The sequence below is a fragment of the Telmatherina bonti genome, assembly GCF_933228915.1.
Source record: "Telmatherina bonti genome assembly, chromosome: 10".
Taxonomy (NCBI): Eukaryota; Metazoa; Chordata; class Actinopteri; order Atheriniformes; family Telmatherinidae; genus Telmatherina; species Telmatherina bonti.
The window spans coordinates 18,149,757-18,168,302 of record NC_136628.1 but is presented as its reverse complement, the minus strand read 5'-3'; the positions used below and the strand labels follow the sequence as shown (position 1 = coordinate 18,168,302).

General features: G+C 39.6%; 3 protein-coding genes across 3 annotated transcripts; 1 reads left to right on the top strand and 2 right to left on the bottom strand.

Annotated features, from left to right (window-relative positions):
* Positions 1–1,003: 1,003 nt before the first annotated feature.
* LOC306761876 (ras-related protein Rab-38-like) lies at positions 1,004–4,151 on the bottom strand (the record flags this gene model as incomplete). The annotated part of the gene is made up of 4 exons (XM_079248203.1): positions 1,004–1,165; positions 2,011–2,148; positions 3,310–3,440; positions 3,959–4,151. 4 exons carry the CDS (start codon positions 4,149–4,151, stop codon positions 1,004–1,006), a joined length of 624 nt encoding a protein of 207 aa, XP_079104329.1.
* A 2,376-nt stretch (positions 4,152–6,527) lies between these two features.
* Positions 6,528–7,828, top strand: LOC306761119 (ras-related protein Rab-39B-like; the record flags this gene model as incomplete). The annotated part of the gene is made up of 3 exons (XM_079247214.1): positions 6,528–6,742; positions 7,223–7,493; positions 7,673–7,828. The coding sequence occupies 3 exons, from the start codon at positions 6,528–6,530 to the stop codon at positions 7,826–7,828; spliced, it is 642 nt and encodes a 213-aa protein (XP_079103340.1).
* Positions 7,829–13,607: 5,779 nt separating this feature from the next.
* Positions 13,608–18,213, bottom strand: slc7a3a (solute carrier family 7 member 3a). The gene is made up of 11 exons (XM_079248182.1): positions 17,838–18,213; positions 17,560–17,721; positions 16,993–17,176; positions 16,789–16,898; positions 16,137–16,359; positions 15,925–16,064; positions 15,527–15,629; positions 14,880–15,106; positions 14,625–14,791; positions 14,409–14,517; positions 13,608–14,312 (listed from the first exon to the last, which is right to left on the bottom strand). Exons 1-11 carry the CDS (start codon positions 18,202–18,204, stop codon positions 14,158–14,160), a joined length of 1,947 nt encoding a protein of 648 aa, XP_079104308.1. The 5' UTR covers positions 18,205–18,213; the 3' UTR covers positions 13,608–14,157.
* Between the last annotated feature and the right edge of the window lie 333 nt (positions 18,214–18,546).

Genomic DNA, 18,546 nt, shown 5'->3' with positions numbered 1-18,546 from the left:
TGGGGAATAGTGACTCCTGCAACCACTACCATTTCACTGTGTAACTTGAGAGAGCGGACACTGGCTCCTGGGCAAAGGATTCAACATTTTTACTGCATTATTTCACAGATCTGGTGTGTGACATATTGCAAGTCTTCTGCTAAATCCACAGGCATTGATTTCTGCTTCCATTATTTTAATTGATCTGGCATGCAGATGGAGATGACATCAGTTCAAATACTCTCAATAACAATTCATTTTCTGGATTTTATTTTTTATTTGTTATAAAAATGTAAAGAACACACTAAAACCGGTAAGTTTAACTATACATTCATCTCACCATACCAAAAATATTTTATGCTAGCAAAAGACGCATGTTGTACATGTTAAATACTGTTATGTTCCATCATTACTCTTACTTTATCTTGTTTAATTGATTGCATTTTTGATTTACAAAGTAGAAATCCTCTATCACTTAACAATACGTAAACACAGCTGGTACATATATCAGTGTTATATGTATCAGGAACTGGGGAAAAAGCACTTTTGGGGCTGGAATCCAGTTATTTAATTCACTTCTGATATCTTCTCCATTGTTCTGCTGTAGGTGGGCTAATTTGGTCTGATCTTACTGTTGGCTACGATGCAGGCAAAACAACCTCCGACCCAAGGAAAAAAGAAAACATATTATCATTCTACACAGTTCTTCAAGATCTAAAAACAGTCATTTCTGAACCCATAAAGGATTTATGGCACATTTCATGATAATTAACATATTTAGGTTTATACATCTTACTAAAAAAAAAAAAATTCTTTAGTAGTTTTAAACAAGAAATCGCTACAGACTTCAGCTTTTTGTGCCAGATATTGACCTGCCTCGTAAGCACAGACCGTGTACACTCCTTCACACTTTTTCTACACTTGAACACTTATAATGAGCTGACATCATGAAAGCAAAGTTCCTGATGAAGCCTTTTCTGGTGCCTACGGCCTGACAGCTGATCGCATCACAACTGCAAAGGAGTCACCATTTCACACAGGAGGAGCAGCTAAAGTGATTCTTTGTGGTGCTTGTGTATCCAGACAGGATGAGGGAGCCGGGCTCTCGCTCGGTCACTGGGCCCTCCTCGTTGAGCAGGATGTGCTGCACCAAGCAGCGAGCCGCCTCCTCGATGTTTGTGTTGTCCTGAAAATAAAGAAAGACACACCTGTGAGGAAATGTACTTGACTGATGGAAACATACGTTAGTATTCCCACAACTACAGAAGGAATTGCCTTGGTTTTATGAAAATGTATTTTCTCCAGTAGCTAAATAAGACATGGTTTCACATGGAGAAGTCTTAAATACTTGAAAAGATTGCTCACATAGTGGCGAATCTTTCCTCTTCTTCAATTTCTCAGACTGTTATTGACTTGTTGCCAGGTAACCTCGCTAATTAGAAGAAGCTTCGCCATCTCCTGCTGAGAGCACAGCTTATTTAAACGTTTTGAAGGAATATTGTCTGAAACTGCATCCGGTTTCACTGGGATTTCCCTTCACAAATCTCCTCTGAAAGTAAAAACATTTGGCTTTTGTATTAACAGTTAAATGCAAATACAAATCACCCTTTTCTCTCTCTACAGCAATATACAATAATCGTTATATCTATATCCAAGGCCTCAAGGTCTATTTGTCATTTACTTAATTTCCCTGTTTTAATAAAGCTAATAAAATGATTATCATGTTGAAAAAACCTGACAACAATCTAAGCAATAATTTTCATGTTATGCATGCTTTTCTTAGGTAATATTATTAGACAGCATGGTATAAATTACACTTGTTATGCAAATAACAATAAAAAAAAAAAAAAAAATTCTTGTGACATTGCAGCTCCTTTAAAAATTGCAGCCCAACAGAATTTTCTTGTATGACAATATCGAGTCTGTAACTAATTTATGGATAAAGTTTCCAGTGCCTCATGTAACTTTGACACACTTGGAAAGCTGCAGCAATCACCCGCAGAGTCACATCTTTCTTCCCCTCTTTCTTACCTTTGCAGAGGTCTCGAACCAGCCAACAAAGCCATTCTCCCTGCAGAAAGACTCAAGTTTGGGCAGCTGGGAAGCCATCTGGTCTGCCTTGTTGGCTAAGAGCACTGTAGGAACTGGTTTCCCATGGTTCAGAGTCACCTTATAAAAGACAAGCAGAAGGTTACACGATGAATGCAGAAACTGTGCTAACATGTGCTTTATGTTTTAGAATTTATTTAAATAACAACAATTAATGTGAATGTAGTTGAATATTTTCTGTCTTTGTTAAATCATCTCTCCTAAAGATAAAGATAGCAACTTAAAGTCTGATGTATAATTTTATAATGACTCCTTGTTGACACTGTCACACCATTAAAAAAAAAAACTGGTCCATCACAGCACCACATAACTACAGTAGCCCAGAGGGAACAAACCAAACATCAGCTTAAGAGTTGGAATTTGACATTTACCTACTTCTGTAGTTCTGCCCTTCATAGTCAGAAGAGCGAGGTCAAGAGTGAGGAGGGTGCAGTTTTCAATGTATACCACTAGATGTCAGTATATCCCAAACAATATACCTTTAAGTTCATTATTGACTCAAATGGACTGCTGCACACCCACTACTTCAGTGCTGTAGTTCTCATAGTACTTTCTAGGCTACTTGGGGTACATGTTCTGCACATGTATAGCATTTTGAAGTTGTGCAGCCTCCTGCAGATCCCAAGCTTGCAAACTTATAAAGTGAACCAGTCACCATGATTTTTTTTTTTTTTTTAACAAAGAAATTCCTTTCTTTTTAGCTTGCCCCATTAAGCTTGGACATTTTGATCTGCAGCACAAAATTACTCGACATTCGAGAAAAATAGATCAGTAAAGGCTCAGACCAAATGTCACGGACGTCTTGTTTGAGATGACTGTTTAGATTTGTAAACAATGATGTACACAATAAAAACAGAGAGATGTAAAATTCCCACAAACTGAAACAGATTAACCGTCAAAAAGATGCAAGATAACTGTAATGAGACACAAACTGATATGAGGAAGCACTTAATAACAGTAAAACAAAATGTATTTGCATTGTTTGCATTTTGTTTTAACAACTGGAGTGCTTTAGTCTGGGCCCAAGGGGCTGTCTCAGAATTCATCCGTGTCAAGCGAACTCAGAAAGGGTGCAAAGAAATGTGAGCTAATTTCTGTAGAGATGATGATTAAAGATGTGTTTATGATGTGCGTCTGTGGCCTGCCATGTGCAAGTATGTTTTTAATGCTGGAACATTTGAAAATAAATAAATAAATAAACAAAACCCTGGCATGTGCCACCTTAGAGTCCAGGTCGTCCTTCCACTTGAGCACAGCATCAAACGTGGAGGCCCTCGTCACATCAAACACCACCAGTGCTCCAACCGCCTCCCTGTAGTACACACGAGTCATGTTCCCATACCGCTCCTGCCCTGGGACACAAGGATAGCCATCGGACACACACACACACACACACACACACACATCCAATACAATGACCTTATTCAGGTCCATGAAATTAAATAAACCCACATCATCATTTATTAGTGACAAATGTGTGTGTATGGGGGTTTATTCAACAGTAGCTGCCATCATGTGACTGATATTACTCAGCATGGGATCAGTTGAGTCACAGCCAGGCACAAGATCTGCATTCCACATCCAGGCATCAAATGTGGAGACAGACTCAGGCATGCAGTGGACAGCAATGGACTCAGATGGAAACACCCTGCTTTTTTTTCAGTGACTCTGTTTTTTTAATAGAACTGCAGTCGTGTATGAGTCAGAGCCCTTCTCTAAAATCACTTAAAAGATCTTTTTCCTACAATGGGCAGCTGAGTTGTTACTATCTTGTAATTTGTGTCCATATGAGTCAATGCACTCCCTCTTACTGATCAGTCGCCAGATGTGCAGCAGAAGCTTGTATCTGAGTTGTAAAAGTTTGACAGACCTGCTATATCCCACAGCTGCAACCGGATCACGGTGTCATTGTCCCACTGCAGCACCTTCAGGGCAAAGTCCACTCCGATGGTGGCCCTGTAGTGCTGGGAGAAGATCTGATGAACGTACCGCTTGATAATAGACGTCTTACCGACTCCTAAGTCTCCGATGACCAGGACTTTAAACAGAAACTCCTGCTGCATGCTTGCAGCTCGGCAGGAGTACAGGAAGTATATACCTAACAAATTATAGAAAAATTGTAAGAAAAAAAGATGCTGCTTCACAGGTATTTCAGCCAAAAAGTCATGAAATTGTTGCTGTTAAAGCCAGAAGGTCATTTTCATCCGGTAAATTACTAGCAAAATAAATAAATAGGTTATAGCGCTCATGTGTAAAGAAAACAAAGAGGCCACAATCACTAGTAATCACTGAAGCATGTCTTCAGGGATAGTTTGACTCCATTATCAAATCTCCACTTCCAGACCCCGCGAGTGATAGCTGCTGGTGCGTTCACATGTCCTCGGATATAATAACTTCAATGAACTTTGTGCTGGCATGGTTTTCTCACTATACTAACTCCGGTGTTACTGAAGTTGCCCTTGGTGTAGTGAATTCATATTTAAATAAGATGTTTCCTGTTTAGTGTAGAAGTGGCAACATGCCTGATGTAAATAATTATTGTAAACTGAGCTTACCCTATTCTGATCACATGTAAGTGTAGCCATTAAAAGAAAATACTGGGGGAAAATTGCATTTTATGTGTTAGAGTAATTTCACTTACCTATATAAAGAAATTAGTATAATTACAAAGTCAGATACACGAGTGCAAGTGAATGCAGCATGCCAGGACGATCCGTCGGTGTTATGAGCTAACGATTCAGCTAATGGGGATTACATTAAAAAGAATACAGATTAATGCAGTTTTTAAAAAGCATAATCTTACCAAATGCCCATGTGAACAATATTTATCTGCCCAAACTGATCTTAATTTAAAAAAGAGGACATAAAAGTCACAGCAGCTGTGAAATGCGCAGTTACTTTGCCAAGAATGCTGGAGAAGCACACACAAACTTTGCTCGAAGCTAATTTACTTTCATTTAAAGCTTAAAAAAAAAAAGTTAGCTAAATCTGATGTAGCCCATCAGACTGAATAGGAAGCCAAGTTTTCTTTTCCTGCGGCGTTTGAAAGCAGCAGGCTGCATGTTTGTGACTGCGCTGCTGCGCGCGCAGTTACGGTACTGGTGCTGATGAGGGCGAGGAAGAGGTGGATGTGTGATGCTGCTGTTGAATCCTGCTGCCATTTCATCAGCGAATCATCACGGAAATATCAACATTCAAGCAGCTCGGATCATTTTCGGTTTGGGTCATTTATAGCCCTTTAAGCCGACCCTGTGGCAGGACGGTAAGCCCGCCAACGTGCTGCTTGTTAGGGCGTTATTTATGTAAGCTGCACCAACACAGCCACTGCTATTCTACAGGGTCATTTTCAGAACACACAACCATCAACATGGGGCCTGTTTTTTACAGCTTCTGAGCTCTGAATTTGAGGTAGGTTATAATTTGCTGTCTTTTTTCTAGTTCTTGCCTTGAATGTTCACTATTAATTCATTCCTTTTAGGCCTTAGAATGAAAACAGAAAACCTATGATTCATTATACTGTACATGCCACTGGAAGCCGTCAAGAAAGCTGAATTATAATAACATTCACTGTCTATTTCTTTATATTTATATTTGGCTTGCATCAATGCCTCATTGTGTGTTACTGCTTTTTTTTTATATCAACCACTACAATCCACATGGAGGCTGATTACACTACTGTTTATTGAGCTGGAGGGGAGTGGCCTGCTCCTCCCTCCTTCTTCTCAAATGAGATCACCCAACTGAATGGCATGGACACAGACAAGATTATTTGAGCCTGTTATTCTTTTGTTACAACCCCAATTATCCCCCTTATGATTAACACAGTTTGTCGATTAAATCTAATTAAAAGTAGATATATGAAAGAATACTTGTTATGTTGTTTGCTCCTTTATTTTAAGTGACTTTAAGCATTTTTGATTACATTAAAAGTGTCTAAAACTGAATGTCTGAAAGACATTATCATCAATATGGCTGTGTGACTGATATGTGATTTTGTGCTCCAGCATGGGTGGAAACGGTCTCATATTTCTTTCTTACTTGTGTCACATGCCAAATTCATGCTGGCTTTCCACACAATAAGTTGACTTTTTAGATCTGATTTTATTTTGATTGTTTTAATTTGATTGCTTTTTTTTTTTTTTTTTTTTTTTAATTGTTTTTAGATGTCTGAATTTTTTTTAAAGTTGTCCTAATGTATGTTATTTATTCTGTTTCTTTTTAACCCCCCACAATGTGGCACTTTGGTCACCATTGTTGTTTTTTAAAGTGCCTTATAAATAAAGTTGTATTGTATTGTATTGTTAGAGAGGGGTTTACTTAAAACAACAAAAAACAAGCTAAATAAAGCCAATTAGTTGTTATTTGCTTCAGTGCTTTCATTAAGATAATTCATTCAAGTTCTTTGGCTTTTTCTGTGACAGATTATATTGTCATTCGACATGGAGACAATATGGCTCTACCAGTTTCGCCTCATTGTCATCGGAGATTCCACAGTGGGCAAGTCGTGTCTGATCCGCAGGTTCACAGAGGGCCGCTTTGCCCAGGTGTCAGACCCAACAGTAGGGGTGGACTTCTTCTCCCGCCTGGTGGAGATTGAGCCAGGAAAAAGAATAAAACTTCAGATCTGGGACACCGCAGGACAGGAAAGGTTCAGGTAGAGAAAAACTTGTCTTTATAGCAGCACCATGAACAATAAACAAGATTCTCTGATCTTTCAGTCCCTATTAATCTTCTACCCACACATCTCATCATCCATCCCATCAGATGGGACTTAAGGGCCCCTTTAATAGTCATGAGATCTTATTTTATTGCCACAAATGTGTAATACTCAGTCCATTTGCAAACGATGAAGGGCTAAAGCTTCACTATGAAGGAGTTTTGATTGATACAATAGTATTATCATAACTGTAAATCCTTTTGGCTGTGATAAATATGCAGGTTGAAAGATATATTGCTGAGAAGATCTGTTTCAGATTTGGGTTATTTATTAAAATATCTGTCATTGAGCTATTAAACTCTGAAAATGTTATCTGCCAGTTTTAAAAAGCAAAACATTACATTTTACTTGCTATGGCCTCAGAAGTGGTTCACCAGTTTTTCACAGCAGCAACCCTGCATCCACGTGTCCGTCCAGGTCGATCACCAGAGCGTACTACCGCAACTCGGTGGGGGGCCTCCTGCTCTTTGACATCACAAACCGTCGTTCCTTCCAGAACGTCCACAACTGGCTAGAGGAGGCGCGGAGCCACGTCCAACCCCACAGCATCGTCTTCCTGCTTGTGGGACACAAGTGTGACCTGGAGGCCCAGCGGCAGGTGACCCAGCATGAGGCGGAGAAGCTTGCAGGGGCCTACGGGATGCGCTATGTGGAGACGTCGGCACGAGACGCTATCAACGTGGAGAAGGTTTTAGGGCGTTATCTTACTGTTTCTTCACACACACATGTTCAGCTTTCACTTTTTGCTTGTGTCATTGGCTTTATTCCAAACACACACACACACACCAGAAAGTCTTGATCAAGAGGAAAATTGAATCCTAAACTATTTATTGATGTTTTGTGTTTTTTTTGTTTGTTTTACTTCAGGCATTTGTGGACCTGACGAGGGACATTTTTGAACTGGTGAGGAATGGGGACATCAAAATCCAGGATGGCTGGGAAGGTGTCAAGAGTGGATTTGTACCCAACACCGTCCATTCCTCAGAGGAGGTCAACAAGGGCAGCCGGCAGTGTTTCTGCTGATTTACCCTGCTGCCCAACGCTGGCTGACAGCTGGTATAATGAGGTGGACCTAAGTTCTCTCGCCGCGGCTGCTCTCAGGCCAGCTTTTGGGACTTCATAATGTTTCCGATACACACTTTATTCCAAACGTGAGATACTGTTTTAACATTCAGACACCTGCTTTTGGTTCTGTCCAAATTCCCATCAGAAATTGAAGCACAATAAGCATCCTGACCCTTCACTTCTCTGTCTGCATGTGTGTGTGTGTGTGTGTGTGTCAACACTTAAGCTTTATGCCACATTTGGCCTTTCCTGGTGTTTATAGTGATGCTCCAGTGGCTGGTCATGTCGTTGGCACAGATTGACATTATCAATTTATTGTATTTCTCATGTGCCAACATGAACTGAACTTAAATCTGAATTACTGATGCCAAGGCTGAGCCACACCACCTCTACGTTAACTCTGAGTACACAGCAGCCTTGTGTGAAGATGATGTGGAAAGAAACAGCATGTCATGTATGATACAAATCTGACTAGCTTGACACATAAAGAGATAATAGTGAATTTGAACTCCAACAGAGCCAACATATGTGTGTCTGACTAAGTTTGCACTGAGAAAGTGTACAGTAGGACGTTTACTGTCTGCCAGAAGGGAAAGCTTCTGTAGCTGCTCACTGACTGCCTTTATGACTTGATCATAGCAAGGATTTTTATCAGTATGGTAAGTTACTTAATTCATGTTTACTACTCTGTTGGTTCGCTGGTGAGATCACCAGGTATGACACAACTTTGAAGCCTTTTGCGTGGACCCTCGAAGTGTTTCATGTAGGTAGTGGAAGATAAAGTACAGTACTTAAGTATAAAGGTACTTGAGTTTTTATTCTCATTTGATGCTGTTACATAACAGAACATAGAAAATGTATCCATAGCCCTTTTTTCTCAAACTAATCAACCATTGACGCACTATTGAACTGAATGCAAATTCGATCAAATTGAACAGAATCAGTCAAATAGTGTTGAGTCCATTAAAAGATGAATAAAATATGGAATTGAATCGAACTGATAGGATAAAAAAAGACATGAGAAGATGTATCCATTACGATGAACTATATGATTGTATGAAATAAACAATAAAATCATTATTCATTTGATGTTATAAGTGGTGACTGCATTGAGTTGTTGATGTTAGTGCGTGTGTTTGTTGCAGTGAACCTGAAGAAGTCTCTGTCTGAACACACTTTGCACACTAGTTATAATGTTTTGCAGCGGTTATGCATTGTGGTTCTTTCTATGTTCAGCAACTCATACAACATTAATATCAGTTCTAGTGACTCATAACATATGACAATTATATGATATTGTATAAAAAGGACATTTTTTGCATTAATATTACACATGTTCATTTTCACAAGGATTATATTGCCATAAACATCTGCATTTATTATTTTGTATTATTACATAATTATTACTTAATTTTTTTTATTCAAACAACTCATTTCCTAATATCTGATATGAAATAAATCTTTAAAAAAAAAAAACTGAATTATTATATTGTCACATTGTTTAAAGTGTTACATGTATGATATCAGTGCTCCTGACCTTTCACCTTGAATTAGTTAATCATTTTCAGTCAACTGCAGTCATCTGCTGAGAGTCTTGTTGCTACAGCAACAGCATCAGATAAACCATCCACAGGCTTTTACTTTTCATTTTCAAGCACTTGTATCATTGTGGCATTTTTAGTCACTTATTTATTTATTTTTTCTTCTTTTGATTTTCACATTTGAAATGCTTATATGTTTTGGAGGTTTATAGAGGAATAAATAAATAACTAACTAAATAAGCACATTGCCAACACTGATTTAACCATCTGGATGGTAAAATGAAATTTAAGACAACAAACCCTTTTTTTTTGTACATTTTGCTTAGCAGGTTGCCTGTGTAGACTTAATGTGTTGTACAGGAGAATTTAGTTAGTATGCAGTGTGTTTTCCACTGGCAGTAAATCAGTGAGTTGGCAGGTTCAGGATTGCTTTAACAGTGTCTTCTGTGTCTTTGCTCCAGCTCATCCACTATGGCTCCATCACTTAAACAAAATCTAACTGAAGTCATAATGATTTAATTCTGAAATAATTCCAAATGTACTTTTTGACCTTGGCTTTTTATAGACTTTACCTATGTCTGCATCTATCCTAAAATCTGTTCATGCAGCATAATGAAACACTTTGGGGCTTCACACATTTGGAAACTGATAGAAAACTGACCTTGTTAAAAAATATTGAATGACAAGTTGCATCTCCTCTCACACCTATGCCTACAATTTATTAATGGATTCAGTCATATCCATGATTACATGCTTCAGAGCCAATTAAAAGTTTCCATTGGAAGAAAATTACTTTCTTTGTGTGCTAGAATATAAGTAAGCCTGTTGTTCAGCAAATAGCTGAATTAATTAACAATTGCATCAGGCACTGATTCCAAAAATATCTGCAGTGTATAAATGTCCATCCATTTTCTGAATCACTTAGTCCAATTCAGGGTGGCAGGAAGCTGAAGCCTATCCCAGCAATCATTGGGCAAGAGGCAGGGTACACACTGGACAGGTCGCCAGCCCATCACAGGGCTGGGTACAAACAAAACAATACAGATTCAATTTAACATTGACCACATTATACATAACTTGTTAACAGAACAGCTTCCTCTCAACAATAAAAGCTGAGTCTGTTTATTTAATCTGTGCAGAGGAGGTGTTTCTTTTGAGTGCCTTGTAGAGGAAATAAGTTTAGGCATTTTATAAGCATATAAAGTCAAATTGGATTTTCATTGATACAACCCTGTGTTCATCCTGTAAATGTTCACATCTAATCTGTAAGGTGGCGGGAAACGCGTCAGTATCACATTACACAATGTGTAAATAATGTGTTTGAAACCAAACCGTGACTGTTTGAAGTTGACTGTTTGATGTTGTAACACATTGTAACACAAATGTCATCAATAACAAATGACTGGAAACATTAATAAAGGTTTTTGCTTGTGGAAGACAGTGAAGGCAGGCTGCTTTTTTTCTCAGAGACTACACTGAGTTAGTTGTACTGGTTAACGTAATGCTGTGTGCAGCCACTAGAGAGCAGACTTGGTGTGTGGAGAAAAGAGGAGAGAAGAATATGTTTCTGTTTCAGGCTGACATGAACAAGTTAACTAATGGTTCAGAAAATGCCGACTTTCTATAATATATATTATATATTGTACATTAAAAAAAAACACCCAGAAATTTACACATTTAATAGCTCAAATCATATCTTTTAAAAATATTTTTTGTCAATTTGAGTCACATGGAAAATTGTTCACCTCTACCTTTATCACACACTGATATCATTTAGGAGGCAATGATTACATGGTGTGCTCTGATGTGTAATTGGCATTTAGATATATATATATATATATATCTATGTATATATATATATATATATATATATATATATATATATATATATATATATATATATATATTTATAGATGTATATGTGTGTTGTTAAAATACATGGCTAATCAGATCCAAACAATGGGACATTCTCCATCAGTTAATAGTCACCACCTCTATGCCTGTATCTATAACATCTATCAGCAACAGTTTGGCTAATACCTTCATTGTTCATTTTGTCCTTCTGAGCAGCACAATTATAGATCTAAGGTTTAATCCCTAGTCATAGAAACTATCAAGCTGAGGTGTGTTTGGGCAGGACAGCTGGTTTATATTCTTAAAACCTCTAATTATGAAGGCATTTAATTGTAAAGATGCCAGACAGACATGCATACTGTCACATAAAAGTTCTGTTAAACTGCTGTTTGGGTTTATTCGCTCTACAGTAAACTAATGGAATTTATTCAGTGTGAAAATGTTCAACTGTAGACATTTTGGAACTAAATTATGTATTATTTGAATAAATAAAATAATTGACTTGTTGAAATAAAAATATTTAAGAAAAGAGAGCACACATCATAATCATAAATCAGTTTTATTTTTAAAAAAATTAAAATACAGTTCATATTATACATGACAGCAATATGTACAGGATACAAAACAAAGGGAGATTGTGACTGGGGCCACAATGAGAGAGGACATGAATGGATTTAGATTATTAGGCACACGAGCTGGGTGTGACAAGTTCAGTTAGTTTCATTACATAACTTCTTCAGGATGATTTCTGTAGCAGGTAATGCGATTCTGGTTTTGGTAGAGCGAATGTAGAACATAAATGAACAAATAGGTGTATAATTTAGGTTGTGTGAAGGTTAAAGAGCAGACTGGATCCTTTCTGCCACCAGCCCCAGTGCCTTTCCCAGGTAAACAGATGGTTGTTCAGGCACTAGTTTGGACTCAGCATTGTCCGACTACCAACTCTCTTCTCAATTTCTTTGGGAGATATGTTCTAAAATAATTGTAATTTTTCATCCATAGGTGCAATTTATCCAAAATTTAACAGGGATTTTAATCATTTGGATTTCAGCAGCATCGATACCGATGGATGATATGTACAAAAAACCGTCTCATATTTCAAAAAAAGATTTGTATAATTTACAGCATTATACAAATAAAGATTCTGTTAACAAATGCTATACACTCTACAATAAAGCACTTTCCTATCACAAAAAAGATATTAACAATAAGTTAATAACACTGAATCCAAATGGGGTAAAAATATGTTTTAAAATAATTTAAAGACCAACTTTTAGTGGTCAAAGCTATTTTTGGAAAATGGTTTCCAAAACACAATTCAATTTGGTCAGAAGGGAATACATATGTGATCCAACAATGTGACACTACATAAGCGGATAAGAAAAAAAAAAAATCACTTTAAAACCTGTACAAGCTTTAAAAAAAAAAAAAAAAAAAACACTAAAAATTGAAACATGAAAAGGCAAAACAAAAATACAGACATCTGTCCCAAACGGTACTATACACATTTAAATATTAACAGTTCTAAATCAGACAAAAGTAAATAAAGAAGTAAAGATATCATACAAGTGATGGGAACTTAACAGACAGAGCTGCCAAGAACAAGTTTCAATTGAAACTAAAAGAAAAAAAATAGCCTCTGTGAAAAAAAAAAAAAAAAGTTCTTCACAAGGACGTAAAAAGGAAGAAGGTAACATAATGGTGATGAGTGGCAGAGCCTCTCCTCCGCCTGTCCAACTGGTAAACATACACCTTGATTCACTGTGGTTCAGCTGGAGTTTTACATACATCACGTCATGAGATGACCCGATATGAATGATGAGCATTTCTGATGCAAAGAAACGGCCAGCCATGCAAACAGGCATGTTGAGGAAGTAAGATGGAAATTAAAGGAGTTGGTAAATTAATTAAAAATCAATTATAAAAATGTTTGTGTAAAGATATAAGGTCTATATACTTAAGTACATAGCTTTAATTTATGGTTTAAATTAAAGGCCACAAAATGTTTCTAAATACCACAAAAGTAATTTCATATTATTTTAACACACGGTGTACTAATTTAATGCTGTGCTCTGGATGTTTCGTGAGTGGGAGGGCGATCAGGAGGGAGATGTATATATAAAAAAAAAAACAATCCTCCAGTCTGTACTTCAGTTCCAGACTGAACACAACATCCAAACTGGCTGAGTGATACTGGCCTAAAACACACACAGAAAAGCTAGATGTAGTCTGTCCACTGTAACACAAACAGAACCAGCTGATTTTCACATTTGTCACGTTCTCTCTGGACTCTAATTGAAATAGTTTGAGGTTTTTCTCATTAATCTGAGTGTTTTCACTGTAGTGACCTTAATGGATCAAGTACTAGATGAGTTACATCCAGTGGCTGGATGGCTCTAAATACAGCCACAGTACGCTACCAACACATAGCTAAAGAGTAACATTGCTCCAGTTTATAGCTTCACATAACAGAACACTCATCACAAAGAGTACTGCAGTGTTAGTTCGGTCCATTCAAAGCATGTGTTACAGGCAGGTAAATGTCTGTTGTTGGCCAGGGTTGGGCAACTCGGCCCTTGAGAGCCACAATCTTGCAAGTGTTAGGAGTTTCCCTGCTGCAACATTTGCAGCCCTCGAAGGAGTGGAGTTGCCCATCCCTGCTATAGGCTAAGAAGAAACCATTTCAAAACAGACACAAGCAAGAAAGTGACTCTGTCACAGTGTTTAGCCATCAAGTTAATCAGCCTCAAAGTTAGAGGCAAGACGTGTGTGTTGTTGTCTTGCCTCTCCTTCCTTTACACCTAGGGCAGCGTTGCAAGTCACCTACACTGCAAACAAAAAAAAATAAGTGTAGGTGCTCTGCAGTGCCCCCCAGGTATGTGTGAATCTGCATCAGGGGCTGCTGCCAGCTTCCATGTCACTCTCGTCAGGGGCACCCTTGTAAATTGGGCTTTTGTTCTGCAGCGCTAACTCATATTTGCGTGGGGACGACCTGTGGCCAGCTTCACTGCTGTTCTTAATACCATAGAAGAAGTAGATGGCAAAACCTGGAAGGGAGAAGGACAAAATATTCAGATACAACCAGAAATGATATGGCATGAAGTGCTAGAAAGCTTCATGGAATTAGTGATGTTAAAACGCACCAATGATCATCCAGACGGTGAAGCGGCACCATGTACCCAAGTCCAGCTGCATCATGAGGTAGATGTTGACAAAAACACTGAACAGAGGAAGCCAGGGCAGCAGAGGGACCTTGAAAAGACAACGTTTAAAAACTAAATCAGACAAGACACAAAAAAGTGGACGTTTCGATTGTCCCGTCTCTAAAACAAACAGAGGTCGTCGGGTTTAACACCAACCTTGAAGGTAAGGGCCTCTTTGCTCTCCGGCTGCCTCCAGATGATGATGATGCAGACGCAGCAAAGCAGAGCTAAAAAGATACAAGGGACCACCACGACTGCCTTTGCTTCGAGCACGTCTTGCAGACTGTTTGCCAGGATTACGCACAGTATAGTGATGAGAACAGCTGCAGGCAGAGGGGGTCGAAATCAGTGTCAGAGTAATAATAAACAACCAGATCAGCTGATTTTTAGCATTCTCCAGATAAAACTTACAGATAATAGCAGTAGTAGCGTAGACAATGGTCCCAGAAATATGAGTTGGAGTCGTTCTGCTTGGGAATAAAAGCAGCTTAGCGGTAAAGGTCTCTTGGAAGGGCCTGTCATCCATCTCTGTTGACTCGTCGCCGCTGTCCCCTCCGCTTGCGGCCACCTTCTCCCCCTGTGCTGACTCCATCAGCTTCTCTGTCTGACTGGGAGAATTCAGGCTGCCTGGCTGATACCTGTGGTCGGGGCGGGGGGGGGAGTGATGGATTATTTACACTGGCATGACAGAAAACATTTACACATACATACATACACATTATATTTACAAGCTTTACATGTGGCTGGTATTAAACTGACATTCATGATTACAGCGAACTGTTGATGTTCTGGCCTCCCGCCACCAGGGGGAGTCAAACAAGAGACGCAGGGCTACTCCTTATATTCAATTTTATATACATAACCATTGAAGAACTAGTGTGTAAAACATCTGAACCTTGAACTACAGCTCCACACAGATTATGATATAACTACCTCTTCACACTGCTGTTATGAGTACTTGCCTATTAAATTAGTACATCAGCTGCTGCAGTGTATTTGACACATGATTACAGCCTCTGACTGGAGAATGTGCTAATAGAGAATAAAAAGCTGCTTACCTGAGAATTAGAACACAAATGGCTACTAAAGAGTAAGCCAGCAGAGTTCCTATAGACATGAGGTCAACCAGAGCTGCCAGGTCGAACAGAAAGGCCATCAGAGCTGTGGAGAAGTAACCATATTTTAGAAAAGTCAGGCAAGAAACTTACAGTAATGTGGATATGAGGGGAAAACTGGTGCCATTACTGGTGTCTGCTACAGAAAGTGTTATTGATTCTAAACTGGCAGCCTGAATGACAGACAGCTGCATTCAGCTGAGGCAAGACCATTGCAGAGCATCATCATCAACCTTTCTTGACAGCAGTGGAGTGACACAGCAAAGACAGTTTGAAGCTATGAGGAAATGACTGGACAGAAGTTGACTGTTGAAGATAAACGCAGAAGAGAGCTTTCTTACCTGCAACGATGCCTGAAACAATGGTGGCCAAGATGGGAGTCTTGGTGCGAGTGTTCATCCTGGACAGAGAGCGAAACAGCAGCCCATCCTCCGCCATGGCGTAAATAACACGAGGCATGGGGAACATGGAGCCTAAGAGGCTAAGAGGAGAACAAAAGTCAGCTTTCTGTTTTACACCAAGTTAACAGCAACTTGACCCTCCCCTTTCTCACCTGGTGGACAGAGCACAGAGAGAACCAACAGCGACGATGTATCTGGCAGGAGCCCAGCCAACGTAGTTAAAGGCCTCAGGCAGAGGACTCTGAGTGTTCAGCTGGTAATACGGCATCATCAGGGTCAGAGCGGCAGACACACCAAAGTAGGCAAAAAAGCATATGAGCAGGGAGGCCACGATGCCGATGGGTATGGACCGCATGGGGTTCTTTGCTTCTTCGCCTGAGAAACAAGGGAGGATGAAATCAGAGGAGGATGAGTGAATCCTGCTACACCCAAATGACCCCAGAAGGTCCTGACACAGCGGGCGGCATTGCTCGCATTTCACTCAAAGTTGCGCAACAATGCTGCAGCAGGCAAGTGCTGCTCATAAGTGATATATTGCATAATATTAAAAAAAGAAGTTACCAAAAGCAGTGTGTGTTACTTAAATATTTGCACAACTGTTCCAAGTTGTGGAAAACTTTACTATGTATTTATTTAAAAAGAAAAGTTTCTGTGTAAACCTGCAACCCAGAAACATAAACTTAGATCAACTTTAAGATTCCCAACAAACCACTTAGTGACTTTTCATATTTTAAGTCTACAGACACAGTCTAATATCTGAATATCAGTGGCCCTGTTTCTTAGGAAAATATCAAAATGACTCACTGGTTGTTGCGATGCAGTCAAAGCCCACAAAAGCATAGAAGCAGGTGGCTGCACCAGACAGAATTCCAGCCAGGCCAAATGGAGCAAAACCACCCACGCCAAACTCTTCACTGAGCAGCAGAAGAGATAAAAACATTGTTTAAACCCTCAAACACTGATTAAAAAAAACTGAACTGTCAGTTTATTTGTTGACCAGATACTCACGTTAAAGTCTTGTTGCTGCTTGTGTCATTTTTGTAGCTGAAGTAGTCCGCCTCTGTAAGGTTCCAGTTGGCTGCGTCCCCCTTAACGAATCCAGAGATGATAACAAAGCCCAAAACTACAAGATTGATGCCAGTGAAGATCTTGTTCACCAACGCAGATTCGCTCACGCCGAAGGCCAGAAGCCCTGAGAGCACAAAGTGCAGGAAGAGAGGAGACAAAATTCATATTCAGCAACAAAATACAGCATGTCCTGCTATGTGGGTGGACACGCTCAGACTTCAACACATTCAACAAACCATCAGTCAGCAACACCAATCCTACATTTACTGCATTTTGACACAGTTTCTGGCATGGCACATTAGGTGCAATATTAGTGTGACAACTGTGCTGTTATGAAGTAATCACTGACTAGTAGGACAGGAAGTTTCGGCTGGTCATTGTAAACTAGACATCCTAAGATTGCTTAACCAAATTTTAAGATGCAATCCTTTTAAGCATTTCACAAAGAAATAAAGATGAGAATAATGCTCCCAAGAGTAATGTCAGAATGAGCAGAGAAAAACTCACCAGTGAGCAGCAGCACCAGAATCAACGCAAACAGGTCAGGGTACTCTGCCAGGACTTTACCTGGCACCTTCATTGCCATAGAAGCTTTAAAAAAGCCAGATATCTTTTGTTCAACCAGGTTGTCAAAGGTTGAGCTCCAAGCCCTGGCCACGCTGGCCGTACCTGAAATAAAGCAAAAACAAAACAAAACAAAAAAAAAACAAAAAACACCACATTGAGTCGATGCTTGTCAGATTTGATGACATCTTATTGGACTTTAAGCTCAAACTGAAACCCACCTATGACATAAGAGAGGATGAGATTCCACCCTGTGATGAAGGCCCAGATTTCTCCTACGGTAACGTAGCTGTAAAGGTATGCTGAGCCCGTCTTGGGGACACGGGCACCAAATTCAGCATAACACAGGCCAGCCAGCATGGAGGACAGAGCAGCGATAAGGAAGCAGAGGACGATAGCTGGTCCCGCCTTCTCTCGGGCGACCTCGCCAGCGAGGACATAGACCCCGGCGCCCAGTGTGGAGCCCACTCCCAAAGCAATGAGGTCCAGAGTGGACAAGCAGCGGGCGAACTGGGTTTCTACATCAGAACAGTCTAATGCCCGGCGACGCAGCAGGATTTTGCCGAACTTGGACAGCTTACTGGCCATGTCTGCTGTGACTGTGTGTGGGCGCAGAACCAAGCTATGTGTTTTAAATACTTCTAGTGTGGGTGAGTGTGACTGACACAGTTCAGACAGAACACCTGCGACACACTTTAGACTGCAAGTGCAGAAGCGAAATGGACAGATGGGGTAAACAATCTTGAATATTACTGGTCCTCTGATGTACGTGTGTTCACTTCGGCAACAGTCGCTTGGGCACACACAACAGGAAGTGGCAGGTGTTTTGTCACAGTATTTTGCAGGAGCAGCAGATTTGAACCTGTGAAGAAACAGAAGAAGAAAACAACAACTCAAAACAGGGCCGCATTCAGAAACTGCCAAAGATTA